The sequence below is a fragment of the Pristiophorus japonicus genome, chromosome Y (genome assembly GCF_044704955.1).
Source record: "Pristiophorus japonicus isolate sPriJap1 chromosome Y, sPriJap1.hap1, whole genome shotgun sequence".
NCBI lineage: Eukaryota > Metazoa > Chordata > Chondrichthyes > Pristiophoridae > Pristiophorus > Pristiophorus japonicus.
The window spans coordinates 38,649,097-38,671,647 of NC_092011.1; the positions used below are offsets into that span (position 1 = coordinate 38,649,097).

Consider the following 22,551-nt stretch of genomic DNA (forward strand, 5'->3'; position numbering starts at 1 on the left):
TGCGGCGCTCCCTCAGTACCGCCCCTCCGACAGTGTGCCCCTCCGACAGTGCAGTGCTCCCTCAGTACCGCCCCTCCGACAGTGTGCCCCTCCGACAGTACTGCCCCTCCGATAGTGTGGTGCTCCCTCAGTACCGCCCCTCCGACAGTGCGGCACTCCCTCAGTACTGCCCCTCCGCAGTGCGGCACTCCCTCAGTATTGCCCCTCCAACAGTGCGGCACTCCCTCAGTACTGCCCCTCCAACAGTGCGGCACTCCCTCAGTACTGCCCCTTCGACAGTGCGGCACTCCCTCAGTACTGCCCCTCCGACAGTGCATCACTCCCTCAGTACTGCCCCTCCGACAGTGCATCACTCCCTCAGTACTGCCCCTCCGACAGTGCATCACTCCCTCAGTACTGCCCCTCTGACAGTGCATCGCTCCCTCAGTACTGCCCCTCCGACAGTGCGGCGCTCCCTCAGTATTGCCCCTCCGACAGTGCGGCACTCCCTCAGTACTGCCCCTCCGACAGTACGGCACTCCCTCAATATTGCCCCTCCGACAGTGCGGCGCTCCATCAGCACTGCTCTGGGAGTGTCAGCCTAGACTTATGTGCTCAAGTCCCTGGAGTGGGACTCGAACCCACAACCCTCTGACTCAGAGGTGAGTGTGCTGCCCACTGAGCCACGGCCGACACTCAGGAAGGATGTGTTGGTCTTGCAGGGGGAGCAGTGCAGATAAACCACAATGATACCCGGGGCATAGAGGGTTAAACTACATAGACCAGGCTTGTCTTATCATCGAATCAGAGAACGGTTACCGCACAGGAGGATCCCATTCAGCCCGTGCCGGCTCTCTGCAGGAGCACCTCAGCCAGTCCCACTCCCCCGCCCTTTCCCCGTAGCCCGGCAAATCTTTATCCTTAAGGAACTTGCCCAACTCCCCGTTTGAAAGCCACGATTGAGTCTGCCTCCCCCACCCTCTCGGGCAGCGCATTCCAGATCCTAACCACTCGCTGCGGGAAACAAGTTTTCCAACGTGTCGCCTTTGGTTCTTCTGCCAATCGCCTTAAATCTGTGTCCCTCTGGTTCCCGGCCCGTCCGCCAATGGGAACGGTTTCTCTCTCTCTACTCTGTCCAGAACCCCTCGTGATTGTGAACCCCTCGATCAAATCTCCTCTCAACCTTCTCTGCTCCGAGGAGAACAACCCCACCTTCTCCAGTCTCCCCACGTCACTGAAGTCCCTCATCCCCCCCCGGGACCATTCTGGTCAATCTCCCTCTGCACTGTAGCCTTCCTAAAGTGTGGTGCCCAGAATTGGACACAATACTCCAGCCGTGTTTTCTGAAAGTTCATAAGAAATAGGAGCAGGAGTCGGCCATACGGCCCCTCGAGCCTGCTCCGCCATTTAATACGACCATGGCTGATCCGATCATGGACTCAGCTCCACTTCCCCGCCCGCTCCCCATAACCCTTCACTCCCTTATCGCTCAAAAATCTGTCTATCTCCACCTTAAATATATTCAATGACCCAGCCTCCACAGCTCTCTGGGGCAGAGAATTCCACAGATTTACAACCCTCCGAGAGAAGAAATTCCTCCTCATCTCAGTTTTAAATGGGCGGCCCCTTATTCTGAAACTATGCCCCCTAGTTCTAGATTCCCCCATCAGTGGGAACATCCTCTCTGCATCTACCCTGTCAAAGCCCCCTCAGAATCTTATACGTTTCAATAAGATCACCTAAACTCCAATGAATAGAGGCCCAACCTGCTCAACCTTTCTTCATAACACGACCCCTTCATCTCAGAAATCAATCTCGTGAACCTTCTCTGAAATGACTCCCTCAAGTCCCTCATCCTAGCATGGAGCCATTCTAGTAAATTTCCTCTGTACTCCCTCCAAGTCCTAACATTTTATATATATATATTATATATGCCCGCACCCTATCGAACTGAACACAACACTGGTTAGGCCACAGCTGGAGTACTGCGTGCAGTTCTGATCACCACATTACAGGAAGGATGTGATTGCACTGGAGAGGGTGCAGAGGAGATTTACCAGGATGTTGCACTGGAGAAGGTACAGAGGAGATTTACCAGGATGTTGCACTGGAGAGGGTACAGAGGAGATTTATCAGGATGTTGCGCTGGAGAGGGTACAGAGGAGATTTACCAGGATGTTGCCCTAGAGAGGGTGCAGAGGAGATTTACCAGGATGTTGCACTGGAGAGGGTACAGAGGAGATTTACCAGGATGTTGCACTGGAGAGGGTGCAGAGGAGATTTACCAGGATATTGCCTGGACTGGAGAATTTTAGCGATGAGGAAAGATTGGATAGGCTGGGGTTGTTTTCTTTGGAACAGAGGAGGCTGAGGGGAGACCTGATTTAGGTGTATAAAATTATGAGGGGCCTGGATAGAGTGGATAGCAAGGACCTGTTTCCCTTGGCAGAGGGGTCAATAACCAGGGGACATAGATTTAAAGTAATTGGGGGGAGGTTTAGAGGTGATTTGAGGGGAAATGTCTTCACCCAGAGGGCGGTGGGGTCTGGAACTCATAAGAACATAAGAAATAGGAGCAGGAGTCGGCCATTTGGCCCCTCGAGCCTGCTCCGCCATTTAATAAGATCATGGCTGATCCGATCATGGACTTCCCCGCCCGCTCCCCATAACCCCTTATTCCCTTATCATTTAAGAAACTGCCTATTTCTGTCTTAAATCCATTCAATGTCCCAGCCTCCACAGCTCTCTGGGGCAGAGAATTCCACAGATTTACAACCCTCTGAGAGAAGAAATTCCTCCTCATCTCAGTTTTAAATGGGCGGCCCCTTATTCTAAGACCATGCCCCCTAGTTCTAGTCTCCCCCATCAGTGGAAACATCCTCTCTGCATCCACTTTGTCGAGCCCCCTCATAATCTTATACGTTTCGATAAGATCACCTCTCATTCTTCTGAACTCCAATGAGTAGAGGCCCAACCTGCTCAACCTGTCCTCATAAGTCAACCCCCTCATCTCCGGAATCAACCGAGTGAACCTTCTCTGAACTGCCTCCAAAGCAAGTATATCCTTTCGTAAATACGGAGACCAAAACTGCACGCAGTACTCCAGGTGTGGCCTCACCAATACCCTGTATAACTGGAGCAAGACTTCCCTGCTTTTATACTCCATCCCCTTTGCAATAAAGGCCAAGATTCCATTGGCCTTCCTGATCACTTGCTGTACCTGCATACTAACCTTTTGTGTTTCATGCAACAAGTACCCCCAGGTCCCGCTGTACTGCAGCACTTTGCAATCGTTCTCCATTTAATTAAAACTTGCCCTGTATAGCTGTAGCAAGACTTCCCTGCTTTTATACAACATCCCCTTTGCAGTAACTGCCTCTCAAGCAACTCACGGCCTGAAAGAGTGGTAGAGGCAGAAACCCTCACCACATTTGGATGTGCACTTGATGTACCGTAACCTACAGGGCTACGGACCGAGAGCTGGGAAGTGGGATTAGGCTGGGTAGCTCTTGGTCGGCCGGCACGGACACGATGGGCCGAAATGGCCTCCTTCCGTGCTGTGAAATTTGCTCTGATTTAGACGCTATCGGGGAAATTCACTGCCCCTTGTGTTTGAGCAGTTAATTGAAAAGGTGGGTCTTCAGCCAATGAATGTCGGCATCCTGCTGAGGGCCCAGTGCCTCGCTCTGAACACGTGACTGTGACCGCTCTCTGCCAGATTTGCTGATCCTTATCTCGAAGGGACTGCGAGCAGTGCGCACGTATGTGCCTGCTGCTCATGTGTTTGTCGTGTCAGGCACTGCACGCAGCGCTGATTCTGTGAACCGGTGAGCAGGTTTTACACCTCTGCATTCAACAAAACGACTGCCCCCGCTCTCCCAGCGTCTGCGCTCTCAGAGGCTGCCCTTTCCGCTGTGGTCACTCATCTCTCTCCCACTGCGTGGCTCGGTGTTAATTTCTTTGCCCGCTAAAGATCCCGGGAACAGCCTCTGGACGGCTTGCTAGGGTGAGGTGCTGTGTAAATTGTGGTGGTTGTTACGGGTTGTGTGAGAGGAATCAGGAGATGGTAACACGCAGCGAGGCGAGCCGTGGATCAGTGAGCAACACTCTCGCCTCTCAGACTTCAGCCCGACAATCTGGGCTGGCGTTCCAGTGCAGTGCTGAGGGAGCGCCGCACTGTCGGAGGGGCGGTACTGAGGGAGTGCCACACTGTCGGAGGGGCGGTACTGAGGGAGTGCCACACTGTCGGAGGGGCGGGACTGAGGGAGCGCCGCACTGTCGGAGGGGCAGTACTGAGGGAGCACCGCACTGTCGGAGGGGCGGTACTGAGGGAGTGCCGCACTGTCGGAGGGGCGGTACTGAGGGAGCGCCGCACTGTCGGAGGGGCAGTACTGAGGGAGTGCCGCACTGTCGGAGGGGCGGTACTGAGGGAGCCCCGCACTGTCGGAGGGGTGGTACTGAGGGAGTGCCACACTGTCGGAGGGGCAGTACTGAGGGAGCACCACACTGTCGGAGGGTCAGTACTGAGGGAGCACCGCACTGTCGGAGGGGCAGTACTGAGGGAGCACCGCACTGTCGGAGGGGCGGTACTGAGGGAGCGCCGCACTGTCGGAGGGGCAGTACTGAGGGAGCGCCGCACTGTCGGAGGGGCGGTACTGAGGGAGCCCCGCACTGTCGGAGGGGCCGCACTGTCGGAGGGGCGGTACTGAGGGAGTGCCACACTGTCGGAGGGGCAGTACTGAAGGAGTGCCGCACTGCGCTGTCGGAGGGGCAGTACTCAGGGAGCGCTGCACTGCGCTGTCGGAGGGGCGGGACTGAGGGAGCGCCGCACTGCGCTGTCGGAGGGGCGGGACTGAGGGAGCGCCGCACTGTCGGAGGGGCAGTACTGAGGGAGCGCCGCAATGTCGGAGGGGCGGTACTGAGGGAGCGCCGCACTGTCGGAGGGGCGGTACTGAGGGAGTGCTGCACTGTCAGAGGGGCGGTACTGAGGGAGCGCCGCACTGTCGGAGGGGCGGTACTGAGAGAGCGCCGCACTGTCGGAGGGGCGGTACTGAGGGAGCGCCGCACTGTCGGAGGGGCGGTACTGAGGGAGCGCCGCACTATCGGAGGGGCAGTACTGAGGGAGCGCCGCACTGTCGGAGGGGCAGTACTGAGGGAGCGCCGCACTGTCGGAGGGACGGTACTGAGGGAGCTCCGCACTGTCGGAAGGGCAGTACTGAGGGAGCGCCGCACTGTCGGAGGGGCGGTACTGAGGGAGCTCCGCACTGTCGGAGGGGCAGTACTGAGGGAGCCCCGCACTGTTGGAGGGCCGTACTGAGGGAGCTCCGCACTGTCGGAGGGGCGGTACTGAGGGAGCTCCGCACTATCGGAGGGGCGGTACTGAGGGAGCTCCGCACTGTTGGAGGGCCGTACTGAGGGAGCGCCGCACTGTCGGAGGGGCAGTACTGAGGGAGCGCCGCACTGTCGGAGGGGCAGTACTGAGGGAGCTCCGCACTATCGGAGGGGCGGTACTGAGGGAGCTCCGCACTGTCGGAGGGGCAGTACTGAGGGAGTGCCGCACTGTCGGAGGGGCAGTACTGAGGGAGCGCCGCACTTTTGGAGGGATGGTACTGAGGGAGCTCCCGTCTGACAGTGCCAGCTTGGATCAGAGATTCTTTTGCAGGTTCCGTTGGCCGTGACATGCAATTTGGCAGAAAAAAAATCAAAGAGCAAGTTATTATTTACATGGCGAAAGATTGCAAAGTGCCGCAGTACAGTGGGACCTGGGGGTTACTTGTGCATGAAACACAAAAGGATAGTATGCAGGTACAGCAAGTGATCAGGAAGGCCAATGGTATCTTGATCGTATTGAATGGCGGAGCAGGCTCGAGGGGCCATATGGCCGACTCCTGCTCCTATGTTCTTGAGTGACTGTGTGGCAAACATTTAAAGATCACATGGATGAACATGAACAATTGTACATCCCTGTCTGGAGTAAAAATAAAACGGGAAAGGTGGCTCAACCATGGCTAACAAGGGAAATTAAGGATAGTGTTAAATCCAAGGTAGAGGTATATAAATTGGCCAGAAAAAGCAGCAAACCTGAGGACTGGGAGAAATTTATAATTCAGCAGAGGAGGACAAAGGGTTTAATTAGGAGGGGGAAAATAGAGTATGAGAGGAAGCTTGCTGGGAACATAAAAACTGACTGCAAAAGCTTCTATAGATATGTGAAGAGAAAAAGATTAGTAAAGACAAATGTAGGTCCCTTGCAGTCAGATTCGGGTGAATTTATAATGGGGAACAAAGAAATGGCGGACCAATTGAACAAATACTTTGGTTCTGTCTTCACAAAGGAAGACACAAATAACCTTCCGGATGTACTAGGGGACCGAGGGTCTAGTGAGAAGGAGGAACTGAAGGGTATCCTTATTAGGCGGGAAATTGTGTTAGGGAAATTGATGGGATTGAAGGCCGATAAATCCCCGGGGCCTGATAGTCTGCATCCCAGAGTACTTAAGGAAGTGCCCCCAGAAATAATGAATGCATTGGTAATCATTTTCCAACAGTCTATCGACTCTGGATCAGTTCCTGTGGACTGGAGGGTAGCTAATGTAACACCACTTTTTAAAAAAGGAGGGAGAGAGAAAATGGGTAATTATAGACCGGTTAGCCTGATATCAGTAGTGGGGAAAATGTTGGAATCAATTATTAAAGATGAAATAGCAGCACATTTGGAAAGCAGTGACAGGATCGGACCAAGTCAGCATGGATTTATGAAAGGGAAATCATGCATGACAAATCTTCTAGAATTTTTTGAGGATGTAACTAGTAGAGTGGACAAGGGAGAACCAGTGGATGTGGTGTATTTGGACTTTCAAAAGGCTTTTGACAAGGTCCCACACAAGAGATTGGTGTACAAAATTAAATCACATGGTATTGGGGGTAATGTACTGACGTGGATAGAGAACTGGTTGGCAGACAGGAAGCAGAGAGTCGGGATAAACGGGTCCTTTTCAGAATGGCAGGCAGTGACTAGTGGAGTGCCGCAGGGCTCAGTGCTGGGACCCAGCTCTTTACAATATACATCAATGATTTAGATGAATGAATTGAGTGTAATATCTCCAAGTTTGCAGATGACACTAAGCTGGGTGGTGGTGTAAGCTGTGAGGAGAATTCTAAGAGGCTGCAGGGTGACTTGGACAGGTTAGGTGAGTGGGCAAATGCATGGCAGATGCAGTATAATGTGGATAAATGTGAGATTATCCACTTTGCTGGCAAAAACACCAAGGCAGAATATTATCTGAATGGTGGCAGATTAGGAAAAGGGGAGGTGCAACAAGACCTGGGTGTCATGGTACATCAGTCATTGAAAGTTGGCATGCAGGTACAGCAGGCGGTGAAGAAGGCAAATGGTATGTTGGCCTTCATAGCGAGAGGGTTTGAGTATAGGAGCAGGGAGGTCTTACTGCAGTTGTACAGGGCCTTGGTGAGGCCACACCTGGAATATTGTGTTCAGTTTTGGTCTCCTAATCTGAGGAAGGATGTTCTTGTTATTGAGGGAGTGCAGTGAAGGTTCACCAGACTGATTCCCGGGATGAGGGACTGACATATGAAGAAAGACTGGATCAACTGGGCTTATATTCACTGGAGTTCAGAAGAATGAGAGGGGATCTCATTCATAAAATTCTGACGGGATTGGACAGGTTAGATGCGGGAAGAATGTTCCCGATGTTGGGGAAGTCCAGAACCAGGGGTCACAGTCTAAGGGTAAGAGGTAAGCCATTTAGGACCGAGATGAGGAGAAACTTCTTCACTCAGAGAATTGTGAACCTGTGGAATTCTCTACCACAGAAAGTTGTTGGGGCCAGTTCGTTGGATATATTCAAAAGGGAGTTAGATGTGGCCCTTACGGCTAAAGGGATCAGGGGGTATGGAGAGAAAGCAGGAATGGGGTACTGAGGGAATGATCAGCCATGATCATATTGAATGGTGGTGCAGGCTCGAAGGGCCGAATGGCCTACTCCTGCACCTATGTTTCTGTGACTGTTACTAACCCTTGTCGTTCTCTGTGCGTTGCAGGGAAATGGCCCCCGGCGGCAGAGTGTGGCCCAGACGGAAGCTGCCCCGGCCCGCCCACGCCCTGTAAGATGTTCGCCGGGAGTGGCTCGAGGGCGACGCCCGGCGCACGGGAGCCCGCCAATCTGGAGGCCTGCTACTACTACCAGTACGTGGCCAGCGACGGCAGGCTGGTGCGCATCGCCGAGGGCGACCGCTTCGTGCTGCTGCACAAAGCCAACCGCGACTGGTGGCAGGTCAGGCGGGAGGGCCAGCCCAAAAAGACCAAGCCCATCTACGTGCCCGCCGCCTACGTAGTCGAATTGCCGGGAGTGTCGGCCGCCGCCAAGAGGGCCAGCCTGCCCACCAAGCTCGGCCGCTCCAAGTTCGAGTTTTCAGGTAATCATAACAACAACTTGCATTGATGTAACGCCTTGAGCAACAACAACAACTTGTATTTATATCGCGCCTTTCACGTAGGAGAGCGTCCCAAGATGGTTCACGGCAGTGTTGCAAGACAGTGTCCAAGGCCTTTGCAAGGTCACCAAACATAAATTTGACCCTGAGCCACAGAAGGAGAAATTCGGGAAAGGTGACCACAAGCTGGGTCAAAGAGCGGAGGTTTTAAGGAGCGTCTTGAAGGAGGAGAGAGAGGCGGAGAGGTTTAGGGAGGGAGTTCCAGAGCTTGGGGCCCAGGCAACAGAAGGCACGGCCCCCGATGGTGGAGCGATTATAATCAGGGATGGTCAGGAGGGCAGAATTAGAGGAGCGCAGATATCTCGGGGGGGGTTGTGGGGCTGAGAAAGATTACAGAGATAGGGAGGGGTGTAGGGGCTGGAGGTTACAGAGATAGGGAGGGGTGTAGGGGGCTGGAGGGGGTTACAGAGATAGGGAGGGGTGTAGGGGCTGGAGGAGGTTACAGAGATGGGGAGGGGTGTAGGGGCTGGAGGAGGTTACAGAGATAGGGAGGGGTGTAGGGGCTGGAGGAGGTTACAGAGATAGGGAGGGGTATAGGGGCTGGAGGAGGTTACAGAGATAGGGAGGGGTGTAGGGGCTGGAGGCGGGTACAGAGATAGGGAGGGGTGTAGGGGCTGGAGGAGGTTACAGAGATAGGGAGGGGTGTAGGGGGCTGGAGGAGGTTACAGAGATAGGGAGGGGTATATGGGCTGGAGGAGGTTACAGAGATAGGGAGGGGTGTAGGGGCTGGAGGCGGGTACAGAGATAGGGAGGGGTGTAGGGGCTGGAGGAGGTTACAGAGATAGTGAGGGGTGTAGGGGCTGGAGGAGGTTACAGAGATAGTGAGGGGTGTAGGGGCTGGAGGAGGTTACAGAGATAGGGAGGGGTGTAGGGGGCTGGAGGAGGTTACAGAGATAGGGAGGGGTGTAGGGGGCTGGAGGAGGTTACAGAGATAGGGAGGGGTGTAGCGGGCCAGGAATGGATTTGTAAACAAGGATGAGAATTTTGAAATTGAGGCATTGCTTAACCGGGAGCCAATGTCGGTCAGCGAGCACAGTGGGTGATGGGCGAGCGGGACTCGGTGCGAGTTAGGACACGGGGTCAGTGAGCACAGGGGGTGATGGGTGAGCGGGACTTGGTGTGAGTTAGGACACGGGGCAGCGAGCACAGGGGGCGATGGGTGAGTGGGACTCGGTGCGAGTTAGGACACGGGGGCAGTGAGCACAGGGGGTGATGGGTGAGTGGGACTCGGTGCGAGTTAGGACACGGGGCAGCGAGCACAGGGGGTGATGGGTGAGTGGGACTGGGTGCGAGTTAGGACACGGGGCAGTGAGCACAGGGGGTGATGGGTGAGCGGGACTCGGTGCGAGTTAGGACACGGGGCAGTGAGCACAGGGGGTGATGGGTGAGTGGGACTTGGTGTGAGTTAGGACACGGGGACAGCCGAGTTTTGGATCACCTCTAGTTTACGTCGGGTAGAATGTGGGAGGCCAGCCAGGAGTGCGTTGGAATAGTCAAGTCTGGAGGTAACAAAAGGCACGGATGAGGGTTTCAGCAGCGGATGAGCTGAGGCAGGGGGCGGAAACGGGCGATGTTACGGAGGGTGGAAACAGGCGGGTTTAGTTATGCTGCGGTATATGTGGCCGGAAGCTCATTTCAGGGTCAGATATGATGCCCAGGTTGTGAACAGTCTGGTTCAGCCTCAGACAGGAGTTGGGGAGAGGGAGGGAGTCAATGGTTAGGGAACGCAGTTTGTGGCGGGGACCAAATACAATGGCTTCCCAATATTCAATTGGTATGAAAAAGAAAGAGCGGACATTGCATTTATGTAACGTCTTTTGCCAACTCTGGACATCCCAAAGTGCTTCACGGCCAAGGGAGTACTTTTCTTTTGAGGTGCAGTCAGTGTTACATAGAAACATAGAAAATAGCTGCAGGAGTAGGCCATTCGGCCCTTCGAGCCTGCACCACCATTCAATATGATCATGGCTGATCATGCAACTTCAGGATCCCATTCCTGCTTTCTCTCCATACCCCCTTGATCCATTCAGCCGTAAGGGCCAAATCTAACTCTCTTTTGAATATATCCAACGAACTGACCTCAACAACTTTCTGTGGTAGAGAATTCCACAGGTTCACAATTCTCTGGGTGAAGAAGTTTCTCCTCATCTCGGTCCTAAATGGCTTACCCCTTATCCTTCGACTGTGACCCCTGGTTCTGGACTTCCTCAACATCGGGAACATTCTTCCTGCATCTAACCTGTCCAGTCCCATCAGAATTTTATATGTTTCTATGAAATCCCCTCTCATTCTTCTAAATTCCAGTGAATATAATCCCAGTTGATCCAGTCTTTCTTGATATGTCAGTCCTGCGATCCTGGGAATCAGTCTGGTGAACCTTTGCTGCACTCCCTCAATAGCAAGAATGTACTTCCTCAGATTAGGAGACCAAAACTATTAGGCTAAGTGAGTGGGCAACAATTTGGCAGATGGAGTATAATGTTGGAAAGTGTGAGGTCATGCACTTTGGCAGAAAAAAATCAAAGAGCAAGTTATTACTTAAATGGAGAAAGATTGCAAAGTGCCGCAGTACAGCGGGACCTGGGGGTACTTGTACATGAAACACAAAAGGTTAGCATGCAGGTACAGCAAGTGATCAGGAAGGCTAATGGTATCTTGGCCTTTATTGCAAAGGGGATGGAGTATAAAAGCAGGGAAGTCTTGCTACAGTTATACAGGGTATTGGTGAGGCCGCACCTGGAGTACTGCGTGCAGTTTTGGTCTCCGTATTTAAGGAAGGATATATTTGCTTTGGAGGCAGTTCAGAGAAGGTTCACTCGGTTGATTCCGGAGATGAGGGGGTTGACTTATGAGGAAAGGTTGAGTAGGTTGGGCCTCTACTCATTGGAATTCAGAAGAATGAGAGGTGATCTTATCGAAACGTATAAGATGATGAGGGGGCTTGACAAGGTGGATGCAGAGAGGATGTTCTCACTGATGGGGGAGATTAGAACTAGGGGGCATGGTCTTAGAATAAGGGGCCGCCCATTTAAAACTGAGATGAGGAGGAATTTCTTCTCTCAGAGGGTTATAAATCTGTGGAATTCTCTGCCCCAGAGAGCTGTGGAGGCTGGGACATTGAATATATTTAAGGCGGAGATGGACAGATTTTTGAGCGATAAGGGAGTGAAGGGTTATGGGGAGCGGGCGGGGAAGTGGAGCTGAGTCCATGATCGGATCAGCCATGATCGTATTAAATGGCGGAGCAGGCTCGAGGGGCAGAATGGCCGACTCCTGCTCCTATTTCTTATGTTCTTGTGTTCACAGCTAATGGAGTTCTTTTCTTTTGAAATGTATCCACTGTTGTTGGAAACACACAATTTGCGCACAGCAAGCTCCCACAAACAGCAATGAGCTAAATGACCCAGATCATCGAAAGCTTGAGGGATAATTATCGGCCCCAGGACTACCCCAGCTCTTCTTTGAAATACTGGCCGTAGATTCATTTATGCCCACGCGAAAGGGCAAACGGGGCGTTACTTTAATGTCTCATCCGAAAGATGGTCCCTCCGACAGTGCGGCACTCCCTCAGTACCGCCCCTCCGACAGTGCGGGGCTCCCTCAGTACCGATCCTCCGACAGTGCGGGGCTCCCTCAGTACTGCCCCTCCGACAGTGCGGCACTCCCTCAGTAGCGATCCTCCGACAGTGCGGGGCTCCCTCAGCACTGCCCCTCCGACAGTGCGGCACTCCCTCAGTACTGCCCCTCTGACAGTGCGGCGCTCCCTCAGTACCGCCCCTCCGACAGTGCGGCACTCCCTCAGTACTGCCCCTCTGACAGTGCGGCACTCCCTCAGTACCGCCCCTCCGACAGCGCAGTATAACGCTCCCTCAGTACCTCCCCTCCGACAGTGCGGCGCTCCTTCAGTATCTCCCCTCCGACAGTGCGGTGCTCCCACTGTACTGCCCCTCCGACAGTGCGGCGCTCCCTCAGTACCGCCCCTCCGACAGTGCGGCGCTCCCTCAGTACCGCCCCTCCGACAGAGCAGCACTCCCTCAGTACCTCCCCTCCGACAGTGCGGCGCTCACTCAGTACCGCCCCTCCGACAGTGCGGCGCTCCCTCAGTACCGCCCCTCTGAGAGCGCAGTGCGGGGCTCCCTCAGTACTGCCCCTCCGATAAAGACCATTTAACTTGGGATCTTCCCAACACCTGCAGTTCTTGACGTGCGATCAATTTTCTCTCTAGGCGCTTGGCCAAGTCCGGGTGGAAGCGACGGGCTGCGGTACACGACCAGCTCCCTCGGCGAAGGTTCAATGGTCAGACACGGCCTCGGCGAGGGAGTCCGCGGGCGGATGTCCCCCCAGACCGCCGGTCAGAGCGAGTCCGGCCGGGCCAGGAACGCACGCTTCCTCCACCTCCCACCCAACCCCTACGAGGCGTTGGGGAGCAACGTGTCTGCGATGGTGAACTCGTGGCCTCCGAGAAACCAGCTCCAACTCCGAGGGAAGACAAATGGTGCCATGGTAAGCGAGGGGGGTGTCGGGAGGGGGGCGGGGGGCGTCTGGTGGTCCTTCAAGCATCAAGTTAAAAGAAAGAAAGACTTGCATTTATATAGCGCCTTTCATGACCACCGGACGTCTCAAAGCGCTTTGCAGCCAATGAAGTACTTTTGGAGTGTAGTCGCTGTTGTAATGTGGGAAACGCCAATTAGCGCACAGCAAGCTCCCACACACAGCGATGTGATAATGACCCAGATCATCTGTTTTAGTGATGTTGGTCGAGGGATAAATATTGGCCCCAGGACACCGGGGAGAACTCCCCTTGCTCTTCTTCCAAATAGTGGCCCCGGGATCTTTTACATCCACCCGAGAGAGCAGACGGGGCCTCGGTTTAACGTCTCATCCGAAAGACGGCCCCTCCGACAGTGCGGTGCTCCCTCAGTACTGCCCCTCCGACAGTGCGGTGCTCCCTCAGTACTGCCCCTCCGACAGTGCGGCGCTCCCTCAGTACTGCCCCTCCGACAGTGCGGCGCTCCCTCAGTACTGCCCCTCCGACAGTGCGGCGCTCCCTCAGTACTGCCCCTCCGAAAGTGCGGCGCTCCCTCAGTACCTCCCCTCCGACAGTGCGGCACTCCCTCAGTACCGCCCCTCCGACAGTGCAGCACTCCCTCAGTACCGCCCCTCCGACAGTGCGGCGCTCCCTCAGTACTGCCCCTCCAACAGTACGGCACTCCCTCAGTACCGCCCCTCCGACAGTGCAGCACTCCCTCAGTACCGCCCCTCCGACAGCGCGGTGCTCCCTCAGTACCGCCCCTCCGACAGTGCAGCACTCCCTCAGTACCGCCCCTCCGACAGTGCAGCACTCCCTCAGTACCGCCCCTCCGACAGTGCGGCGCTCCCTCAGTACCGCCCCTCCGACAGTGCGGCACTTCCTCAGTACCGCCCCTCCAACAGCGCGGCGCTCCCTCAGTACCGCCCCTCCGACAGTGCTGTACGGCACTCCCTCAGTACTGCCCCTCCGACAGTGCAGTAAGGCACTCCCTCAGTACTGCCCCTCCGACAGTGCAGTAAGGCACTCCCTCAGTACTGCCCCTCCGACAGTGCTCACAGATTTGTACAGCTGTTACCCATGTTGCGGTCTGGAGGAGGCGAAGGTCCCCAATGGATGTAGGGCCCGATGGACCTGGAGCAAACTGTTCCAAATGGGCCGACAGTTCTGTTTGCTCACCGTCATCACATCACGTATATGGTTCTGATTCTGAGTGCGAAAACACAGGCCAGTATATTCTTCAACGAAAACGTACATTCTGCTTCAAGTAGGTATATATTCTGCAAAAGCAAAATACTGCGGATGCTGGAATCTGAAATAAAACCAGAGAATGCTGCAAATAGTCAGCGGGTCAGGCAGCATCTGTGGAGAGAGAAACAGAGTTCACGTTTCGGGTCGACAACCCTTCGTTAGAACTGGCAAATGTTCGAAAAGAACAAATTGTGCATGAAACACAAAAGGTTAGTACGCAGGTACAGCAAGTGATCAGGAAGGCCAATGGTATCTTGGTCTTTATTGTAAAGAGGATGGAGTATAAAAGCAGGGAAGTCTTGCTCCAGTTATACAGGGTATTGGTGAGGCCACACCTGGAGTACTGCGTGCAGTTTTGGTTTCCATATTTACGAAAGGATACACTTGCTTTGGAGGCAGTTCAGAGAAGGTTCACTCGGTTGATTCTGGGGATGAGGGGGTTGACTTATGAGGAAAGGTTGAGTAGGTTGGGCCTCTACTTATTGGAGTTCAGAAGAATGAGAGGTGATCTTATCGAAACGTATAAGATTATGAGGGGGCTCGACAAGGTAGATGCAGAGAGGATGTTTCCACTGATGGGGGAGACTAGAATTAGGGGGCATGGTCTTAGAATAAGGGGCCGCCCATTTAAAACTGAGATGAGGAGGAATTTCTTCTCTCAGAGGGTTGTAAATCTGTGGAATTCTCTGCCCCAGAGAGCTGTGGAGGCTGGGTCATTGAATATATTTAAGGTGGAGATAGACAGATTTTTGAGCGATAAGGGAGTGAAGGGTTATGGGGAGCGGGCGGGGAAGTGGAGCTGAGTCCATGATCGGATCAGCCATGATCGTATTAAATGGCGGAGTGGGCTCGAGGGGCCGAATGGCCGACTCCTGCTCCTATTTCTCATGTTCTTATGTCCATTCTTAAGGAGCACTGAGAGGAGAAAGGGAGGAAGACTTCTCTGCTTTTATACTCTATCCCCCTGTGCAATAAAGGCCACCATTCCATTTGCCTTCCTGATTACTTGCTGAATAGAGTGCGCTCTACGCGGGAGTCCTCCCGTTATTTATTGGGGACTTGGCCTGGAGGGTGGTGCACGGGGCAGTCCCCTGCAATCGGTTTTTAAGTCAGTTCACGGACTCCCGGGCCGCCGAGTAGAGCGCTTGCTTTGGGAGTCTCGTGTCTGGGGGACCATGCGGACAATGTGGCCCTGCCCAGCGGAGCTGGTCGAGTGTGGTCAGTGCTTCGATGCTGGGGATGTTGGCCTGGTCGAGGACGCTGACGTTGGTGCGTCTGTCCTCCCGGGGGATTTGCAGGATCTTGCGGAGACAGCGTTGGTGGTAATTGGTGGGGTTTTACTGACGGGTAGCATGCCGCGGGATGGAGTTGAGGACACTCGAGTCAAAGGCAGTGTCTCGATTGAGATCTTCGAAGAGGAGGCTCCCAAAGCAAGCGCTCTACTTGGAACTCTTTCACGGGCAAACGAGCCAAAGGTGGGCAGAGGAAACGTTACAAGGGACCACCCTCAAAGCCTCCCTGATAAAGTGCAACATCCCCACCGACACCTGGGAGTCCCTGGCCCAAAGACCAGTCCGCCCTAAGTGGAGGGAGTGCATCTGGGAGGGCGCTGAGCACCTCGAGTCTCGTCGCCGAGAGCGTGCAGAAACCAAGCGCAGGCAGCGGAAGGAGCGTGCGGCAAACCAGTCCCACCCTCCCCTTCCCTCAACGTCTATCTGTCCCACCCTCCCCTTCCCTCAACGTCTATCTGTCCCACCTGTGACAGGGACTGTAGTTCCTGTATTGGGCTGTTCAGCCACCTAAGGACTCGTGTTTAGAGTGGAAGCAAGTCTTCCTCGATTCCGAGGGACTGCGTATGATGATGATGTTTGCTTTTACATCTCGTTGCTTTAAACGGCAGATGGGAGTATAATGTGGGAAAATAATTATTATAATAACTTTTATTTATATAGCATCTTTAACGTAGTAAAATATCCCAGGACGCTTCACAGCGGTGTTACAGACAAACAGATAAATTTGACACCGTGCCACAGAAGAAGTTAAGACAGATGATCAAAAGCTCGGTTAAAGAGGTCGGTTTTAAGGAGTGTCTTAAAGGAGGAAAGAGAGGTAGAGAGGCGGAGAGGTTTAGGGAGGGAGTTCCAGAGCTTGGGGCCCAGACAACAGAAGGCACGGCCACCGATGGTGGAATGATTATAATGAGAAAGTGTGAGGTTATCCACTTTGGTAGGAAAAATAAAAAAGTAAGTTATTATTTAAATGGAGAAAGATTGCAAAGTGCCGCAGTACAGAGGGACCTGGGGGTTACTTGTGCATGAAACACAAAAGGTTAGTATGCAGGTACAGCAAGTGATCAGGAAGGCCAATGGTATCTTGGCCTTTATTGCAAAGGGGATGGAGTATAAAAGCAGGGAAGTCTTGCTACAGTTATACAGGGTATTGGTGAGGCCACACCTGGAGTACTGCGTGCAGTTTTGGTTTCCGTATTTAAGGAAGGATATACTTGCTTTGCAGGCAGTTCAGAGAAGGTTCACTGGGTTGATTCCGGAGATGAGGGGGTTGTCAAATGAGGAAAGGTTGAGCAGGTTGGGCCTCTACTCATTGGAGTTCAGAAGAATGAGAGATGATCTTATCGAAATGTATAAGATTCTGAGGGGGCTCGACAGGGTAGATAGAAACTTAGAAACATAGAAATTTACAGCGCAGAAGGAGGCCATTTCGGGCCATCGTGTCCCCACCGGCCGACACAGAGCCACACGGCCCTCGGTCAGCAGCCCTGAAGGTTACCCAAACCCACGAACAATGACGGAAAGGCAAAGAGCACCCAGCCCAACCAGTCCGCCTCACACAACTGTGACACCCCTTATACTGAAACATTCTACACTCCACCCCAACTGGAAGCCATGTGATCTCCTGGGAGAGGCAAAAACCAGATGTAGAGAGGATGTTTCCCCTTGTGGGGGAATCTAGAACTAGGGGGCATGGTCTCAGAATAAGGGGCCGCCCATTTTAAACTGAGATGAGGAGGAATTTCTTCTCTCAGAGGGTTGTAAATCTGTGGAATTCTCTGCCCCAGAGAGCTGTGGAGGCTGGGACATTGAATATATTTAAGGTGGAGATAGACAGATTTTTGAGCGATAAGGAAGTGAAAGGTTATGGGGAGCGGGCGGGGAAGTGGAGCTGAGTCCATGATCGGATCAGCCATGATGGTATTAAATGGCGGAGCAGGCTCGAGGGGCCGAATGGCTGACTCCTGCTCCTATTCCTTATGATCTTATGTATTGCACACTTTAGGGCAGGCTCTGAAATTGTTGAACTCGATGTTGAGTCCAGAAGGCTGTAAAGTGCCTAAAGGAAAAATGAGGTGCTGTTTCTCGAGCTTGCGTTGAGCTTCGTTGGAACAGTGCAGGAGACCGAGGTCAGAGTGGGAATGCAGTGGAGAATGAAAGTGACAGGAGACTGGAAGTTCAAGGTCACACTTGCGGACTGAACGGAGATGCTCCGCAAAGCGGTCACCCCAATCTACGCTTGTTCTCCCCAATGTAGAGGAGACCACACCATGAGCAGTGAATACAGTATACTACATTGAAAGAAGTACAAGTAAATCGCTGTTTCACCTGGAAGGGGCCCTGGATAGTGGGAAGGGAGGGGGTAAAAGGGCGGGTGTTGTATTACCTTTGGAGTCCATTACACTCCAGAACATCTCACCGGCTGCCATTGTCGCCGCTCCGGAGCGAAAAAAACAAAGCGCAGAGGACCGAAAAATCCAGCCCCACGCATACTCAGTTGCAGTAATGCATTGTCAGAAATTTATTGAGACTGCTCACTTCACGAAACCAGCATCGAACGGTGACCGCACAGGGGGATCCCATTCGGCCCGTCAAGCCCGTGCCGGCTCTCTGCAGGAGCACCTCCGCCAGTCCCACTCCCCCCCGCCCTTTCCCCGTAGCCCGGCAAATCTTTATCCTTCAGCTACCTATCCAACTCCCCTTTTGAAAGCCGCGATTGAGTCTGCCTCCCCCGCCCTCTCGGGCAGCGAGTTCCAGATCCTAACCACTCGCTGCGGGAAAACGTTGTTCCTCGTGTCGCCTTTGGTTCTTCTGCCAATCGCCTTCAATCTGTGTCCCTCTGGTTCTCGACCCTTCCACCAGTGGGAACAGTTTCGAATAGCGTCTTTCGGATGAGACGTTAAACCGAGGCCCCGTCTGCCCTCTCGGGTGGATGTAAAAGATCCCATGGCCCACTATTTGGAAGAAGAGCAGGGGGAGTTCTCCCCGGTGTCCTGGGGCCAATATTTATCCCTCGACCAACATCATTAAAACAGATGATCTGGGTCATTATCACATTGCTGTGTGTGGGAGCTTGCTGTGCGCAAATTGGCGTTTCCCACATTACAACAGTGACTACACTCCAAAAGTACTTCATTGGCTGTGAGGCACTTTGAGACGTCCAGTGGTTGTGAAAGGCGCTATATAAATGTCTGTCTTTCTTTCTCTCTTTCTCTCTTTCGCTGTCTCTCTCGCTCGCTCTTTCTCTTTGACTCTCTGTCTCTCTTTGCTCCCCCCTCTCGATATCTCTCTCTCTTTCGTTCCTTCCTTCCTTCCCTCTCTTCCCTCTCTCCCTCCCTCCCTCCCTCTCTCCCTCCCTCTCTCCCTCACTCCCTCCCTTCCTTCCCTCTCTCCCTCCCTTCCCTCCCTTCTCTCTCTCCCTCCCTCTCTCCCTCTCGCTCTCTCTCCCTCCATCTTCCTCCCTCCCTCCCTCCCTCTCTCCCTCTTGCTCTCTCTCTCTCCATCTTCCTCCCTCCCTCCTTTCCCTCTCTCCCCCCCTTCCCTCTCTCCCTCCCTCTCTCCCTCTCGCTCTCCCTCCCTTACCTCTCTCCCTCCCTCTCTCCCTCTCTCCCTCTCGCTCTCTCTCTCTCCATCTTCCTCCCTCCCTTCCTTCCTTCTCTCCCTCCCTTCCCTCCCTCTCTCCCTCACTCCCTCCCTCTCTTCCTCCCTCCCTTCCCTCTCCCCCTCCCTCCCGCCCTCTCGCTCTCTCTCTCTCCATCTTCCTCCCTCCCTCCCTCCCTTCCCTTCCTCCCTCTCTCCCTCTTTCTCTCTCTTTTTCTTTCATACAACCTGTCCTAATGTTTTCACGTCGGCCTTGGCTCAGTGAGCAACACTCTCGCCTCCTGAGCCAGAAGGTTGAGTGCTCAAACCTCCCCCTCCCCCTCCCCCCCCCCCCCGGGAACGGGACACCAATAGTCCAATCGCGTACAGCAGCTGCCTATCCTCCCTGCAACCATTTGGGGAGGGGAGGGGCAGTGTGAAGAATGAAAGAAGGTGGGAGTGAGAAAGAGAGAAACATTTGGGATTAAACGAAAGTTCCCTTCCCTCCCTGGCCCCTCCCGCTCCCACCCCCGGATCTGGAAAACATTACAACTCGTGCAGCAAACACGAACAGGAGCTGGAAATGTTCAAACTCACCTCAAACCCTACTCGAGCAAACAGGAAGCCAACAGGAAGTACCAAGCTGTCACCAATCCCTGACACAACCGGCCCCATCGATTTGCTGCATAGAACCAAAATAAGTTTACAGCACGGAAGGAGGCCATTTCGGCCCACCGTGTCCGTGCCGGCCGACCAAGAGCTACCCAGCCTAATCCCACTTTCCAGCTCTCGGTCCGTAGCCCTGTGGGTTACAGTACTTCAAGTGCACATCCAAATGTGGTGAGGGTTTCTGCCTCTACCACCCTTTCAGGCCGTGAGTTCCACCCCAGACCCCCACCACCCTCTGGGTGAAGACATTTCCCCTCAAATCCCCTCTAAACCTCCCGCCAAATACTTTCAATCTGTGCCCCCTGGTTGTTGATCCCTCTGCCAAGGGAAACAGGTCCTTCCTATCCACTCTATCCAGGCCCCTCATCATTTTATACACCTCAATCAGGTCTCCTCTGTTCCAAAGAAAACAGACCCAGCCTATCCAATCTTTCCTCAGCCTCCTCTGTTCCAAAGAAAACAGACCCAGCCTATCCAATCTTTCCTCATCACTAAAATTCTCCAGTCCCAGGCAACATCCTGGTAAATCTCCTCTGCACCCTCTCCAGTGCAACATCCTGGTAAATCTCCTCTGTACCCTCTCCAGTGCAACATCCTGGTAAATCTCCTCTGCATCCTCTCCAGTGCAACATCCTGGTAAATCTCCTCTGTACCCTCTCCAGTGCAACATCCTGGTAAATCTCCTCTGCATCCTCTCCAGTGCAACATCCTGGTAAATCTCCTCTGTACCCTCTCCAGTGCAACATCCTGGTAAATCTCCTCTGCATCCTCTCCAGTGCAACATCCTGGTAAATCTCCTCTGTACCCTCTCCAGTGCAACATCCTGATAAATCTCCTCTGTACCCTCTCCAGTGCAACATCCTGGTAAATCTCCTCTCTACCCTCTCCAGTGCAATCACCTCCTTCCTGTAATGTGGTGACCAGAACTGCACGCAGTCATCACAGACAGTCCCTCAGAATCGAGGAAGGCTTGCTCTAAAAATGAGTTCTTAGGTGGCTGAACAGTCCAATACGGGAACCACAGTCCCTGTCACAGGTGGGACAGATAGACGTTGAGGGAAGGGGAGGGTGGGACAGGTTTGCCGCACGCTCCTTCCGCTGCCTGCGCTTGGTTTCTGCACGCTCTCGGCGACGAGACTCGAGGTGCTCAGCACCCTCCCGGATGCACTTCCTCCACTTAGGGCGGACTGGTCTTTGGGCCAGGGACTCCCAGGTGTCGGTGGGGATGTTGCACTTTATCAGGGAGGCTTTGAGGGTGGTCCCTGTAACGTTTCCTCTGCCCACTTTTAACTCGCTTGCCGTGTTTAGGGTGTTTGTTGTTCATTCTATTCTGATTCGGACCTTACAATGGGAAAAGACAACACATGACACAACATTTCAGGCTTAACCTAGTGTCAGTTTTATTACACGACAAAAAAACAACTAAAACTACAGGAATAGACTGCTGAGAAAAATTGATTGAAGACATACAATCACCATTCCTGGCTGTAGCTAGTGTAGGTTCGTGGTCATTGGTTCCATGACCTGCTGCTTCTTCTTCTGTCCATTCTCTGCAGTGCCTGTTCCCGTTCCTGTCTTTCTGCCTCTCTGTCCTTTGTTTTCTTGTGTTTCTGTGTTCGTATATTTATATCCATAGTATGAATACATTTCCCGCTGGGCTGGGGTCTGAGTAATGCATCTGAATCGATGCGGTGATTTGTTTAACTGGCTGTGGTGATGAGTTTGAATGGCAACTAATTTGCACATGGAGTCGACAGTGCAAAAGATAACTCCTTATCCTTAATGCCCTTTTATCCAAAAATGTGCATTTCGTAGGGTCCTTTGTAGTCCTGGTTTCTTGCAGACTTGCAGTCTCTGGGGTGAAATGTTTTACCCTCTATGGCCAATCAACTCCGGGGCACTTCGGATAGACAGTATCAATCTCTTTGTCTATATGCATAACCAAGTTTAATCCTTGACCAACAGAGATTGTTCTTAATGGGTGATGATTCACTTGCCTCACGCTGGCGCCTTTCCCCCCCCCCGCCAGGTCATCCAAAGGTTTTTATTTTAAAACAGTTTGTCCGTGGCCTCTTCCTGTGCCTTGTTCCAAGAAAAATATGTGTACCCTTACACTCCTTTTAATGAACATAAGAACATAAGAAATAGGAGCAGGAGTCGGCCATTCGGCCCCTCGAGCCTGCTCCGCCATTTAATACGACCATGGCTGATCCGATCATGGACTCAGCTCCACTTCCCCGCCCGCTCCCCATAACCCTTCACTCCCTTATCGCTCAAAAATCTGTCTATCTCCACCTTAAATATATTCAATGACCCAGCCTCCACAGCTCTCTGGGGCAGAGAATTCCACAGATTTACAACCCTCTGAGAGAAGAAATTCCTCCTCATCTCAGTTTTAAATGGGCGGCCCCTTATTCTAAGACCATGCCCCCTAGTTCTAGTCTCCCCCATCAGTGGGAACATCCTCTCTGCATCCACCTTGTCAAGCCCCCCTCATAATCTTATATGTTTCGATAAGATCACCTCTCATTCTTCTGAATTCCAATGAGTAGAGGCCCAACCTCCTCAACCTTTCCTCATAAGTCAACCCCCTCATCCCCGGAATCAACCGAGTGAACCTTCTCTGAACAGCCTCCAATGCAAGTATATCCCTTTCGTAAATACGGAAACCAAAACTGCACGCAGTACTCCAGTTGTGGCCTCACCAATACCCTGTATAACTGTAGCAAGACTTCCCTGCTT

General features: G+C 53.2%; 1 protein-coding gene across 1 annotated transcript in view; it reads left to right on the forward strand.

Moving 5' to 3' along the window:
* The window catches only part of LOC139241094 (rho GTPase-activating protein 15-like), a 162,811-nt gene that overhangs the window by 30,775 nt on the left and 109,485 nt on the right, over positions 1-22,551 (forward strand). The window contains exons 2-3 of the mRNA XM_070869783.1: positions 8,041-8,415; positions 12,719-12,996. Coding sequence (XP_070725884.1) covers positions 8,041-8,415; positions 12,719-12,996 — 653 coding nt within the window. The remainder of the gene's footprint in view (positions 1-8,040; positions 8,416-12,718; positions 12,997-22,551) is intronic.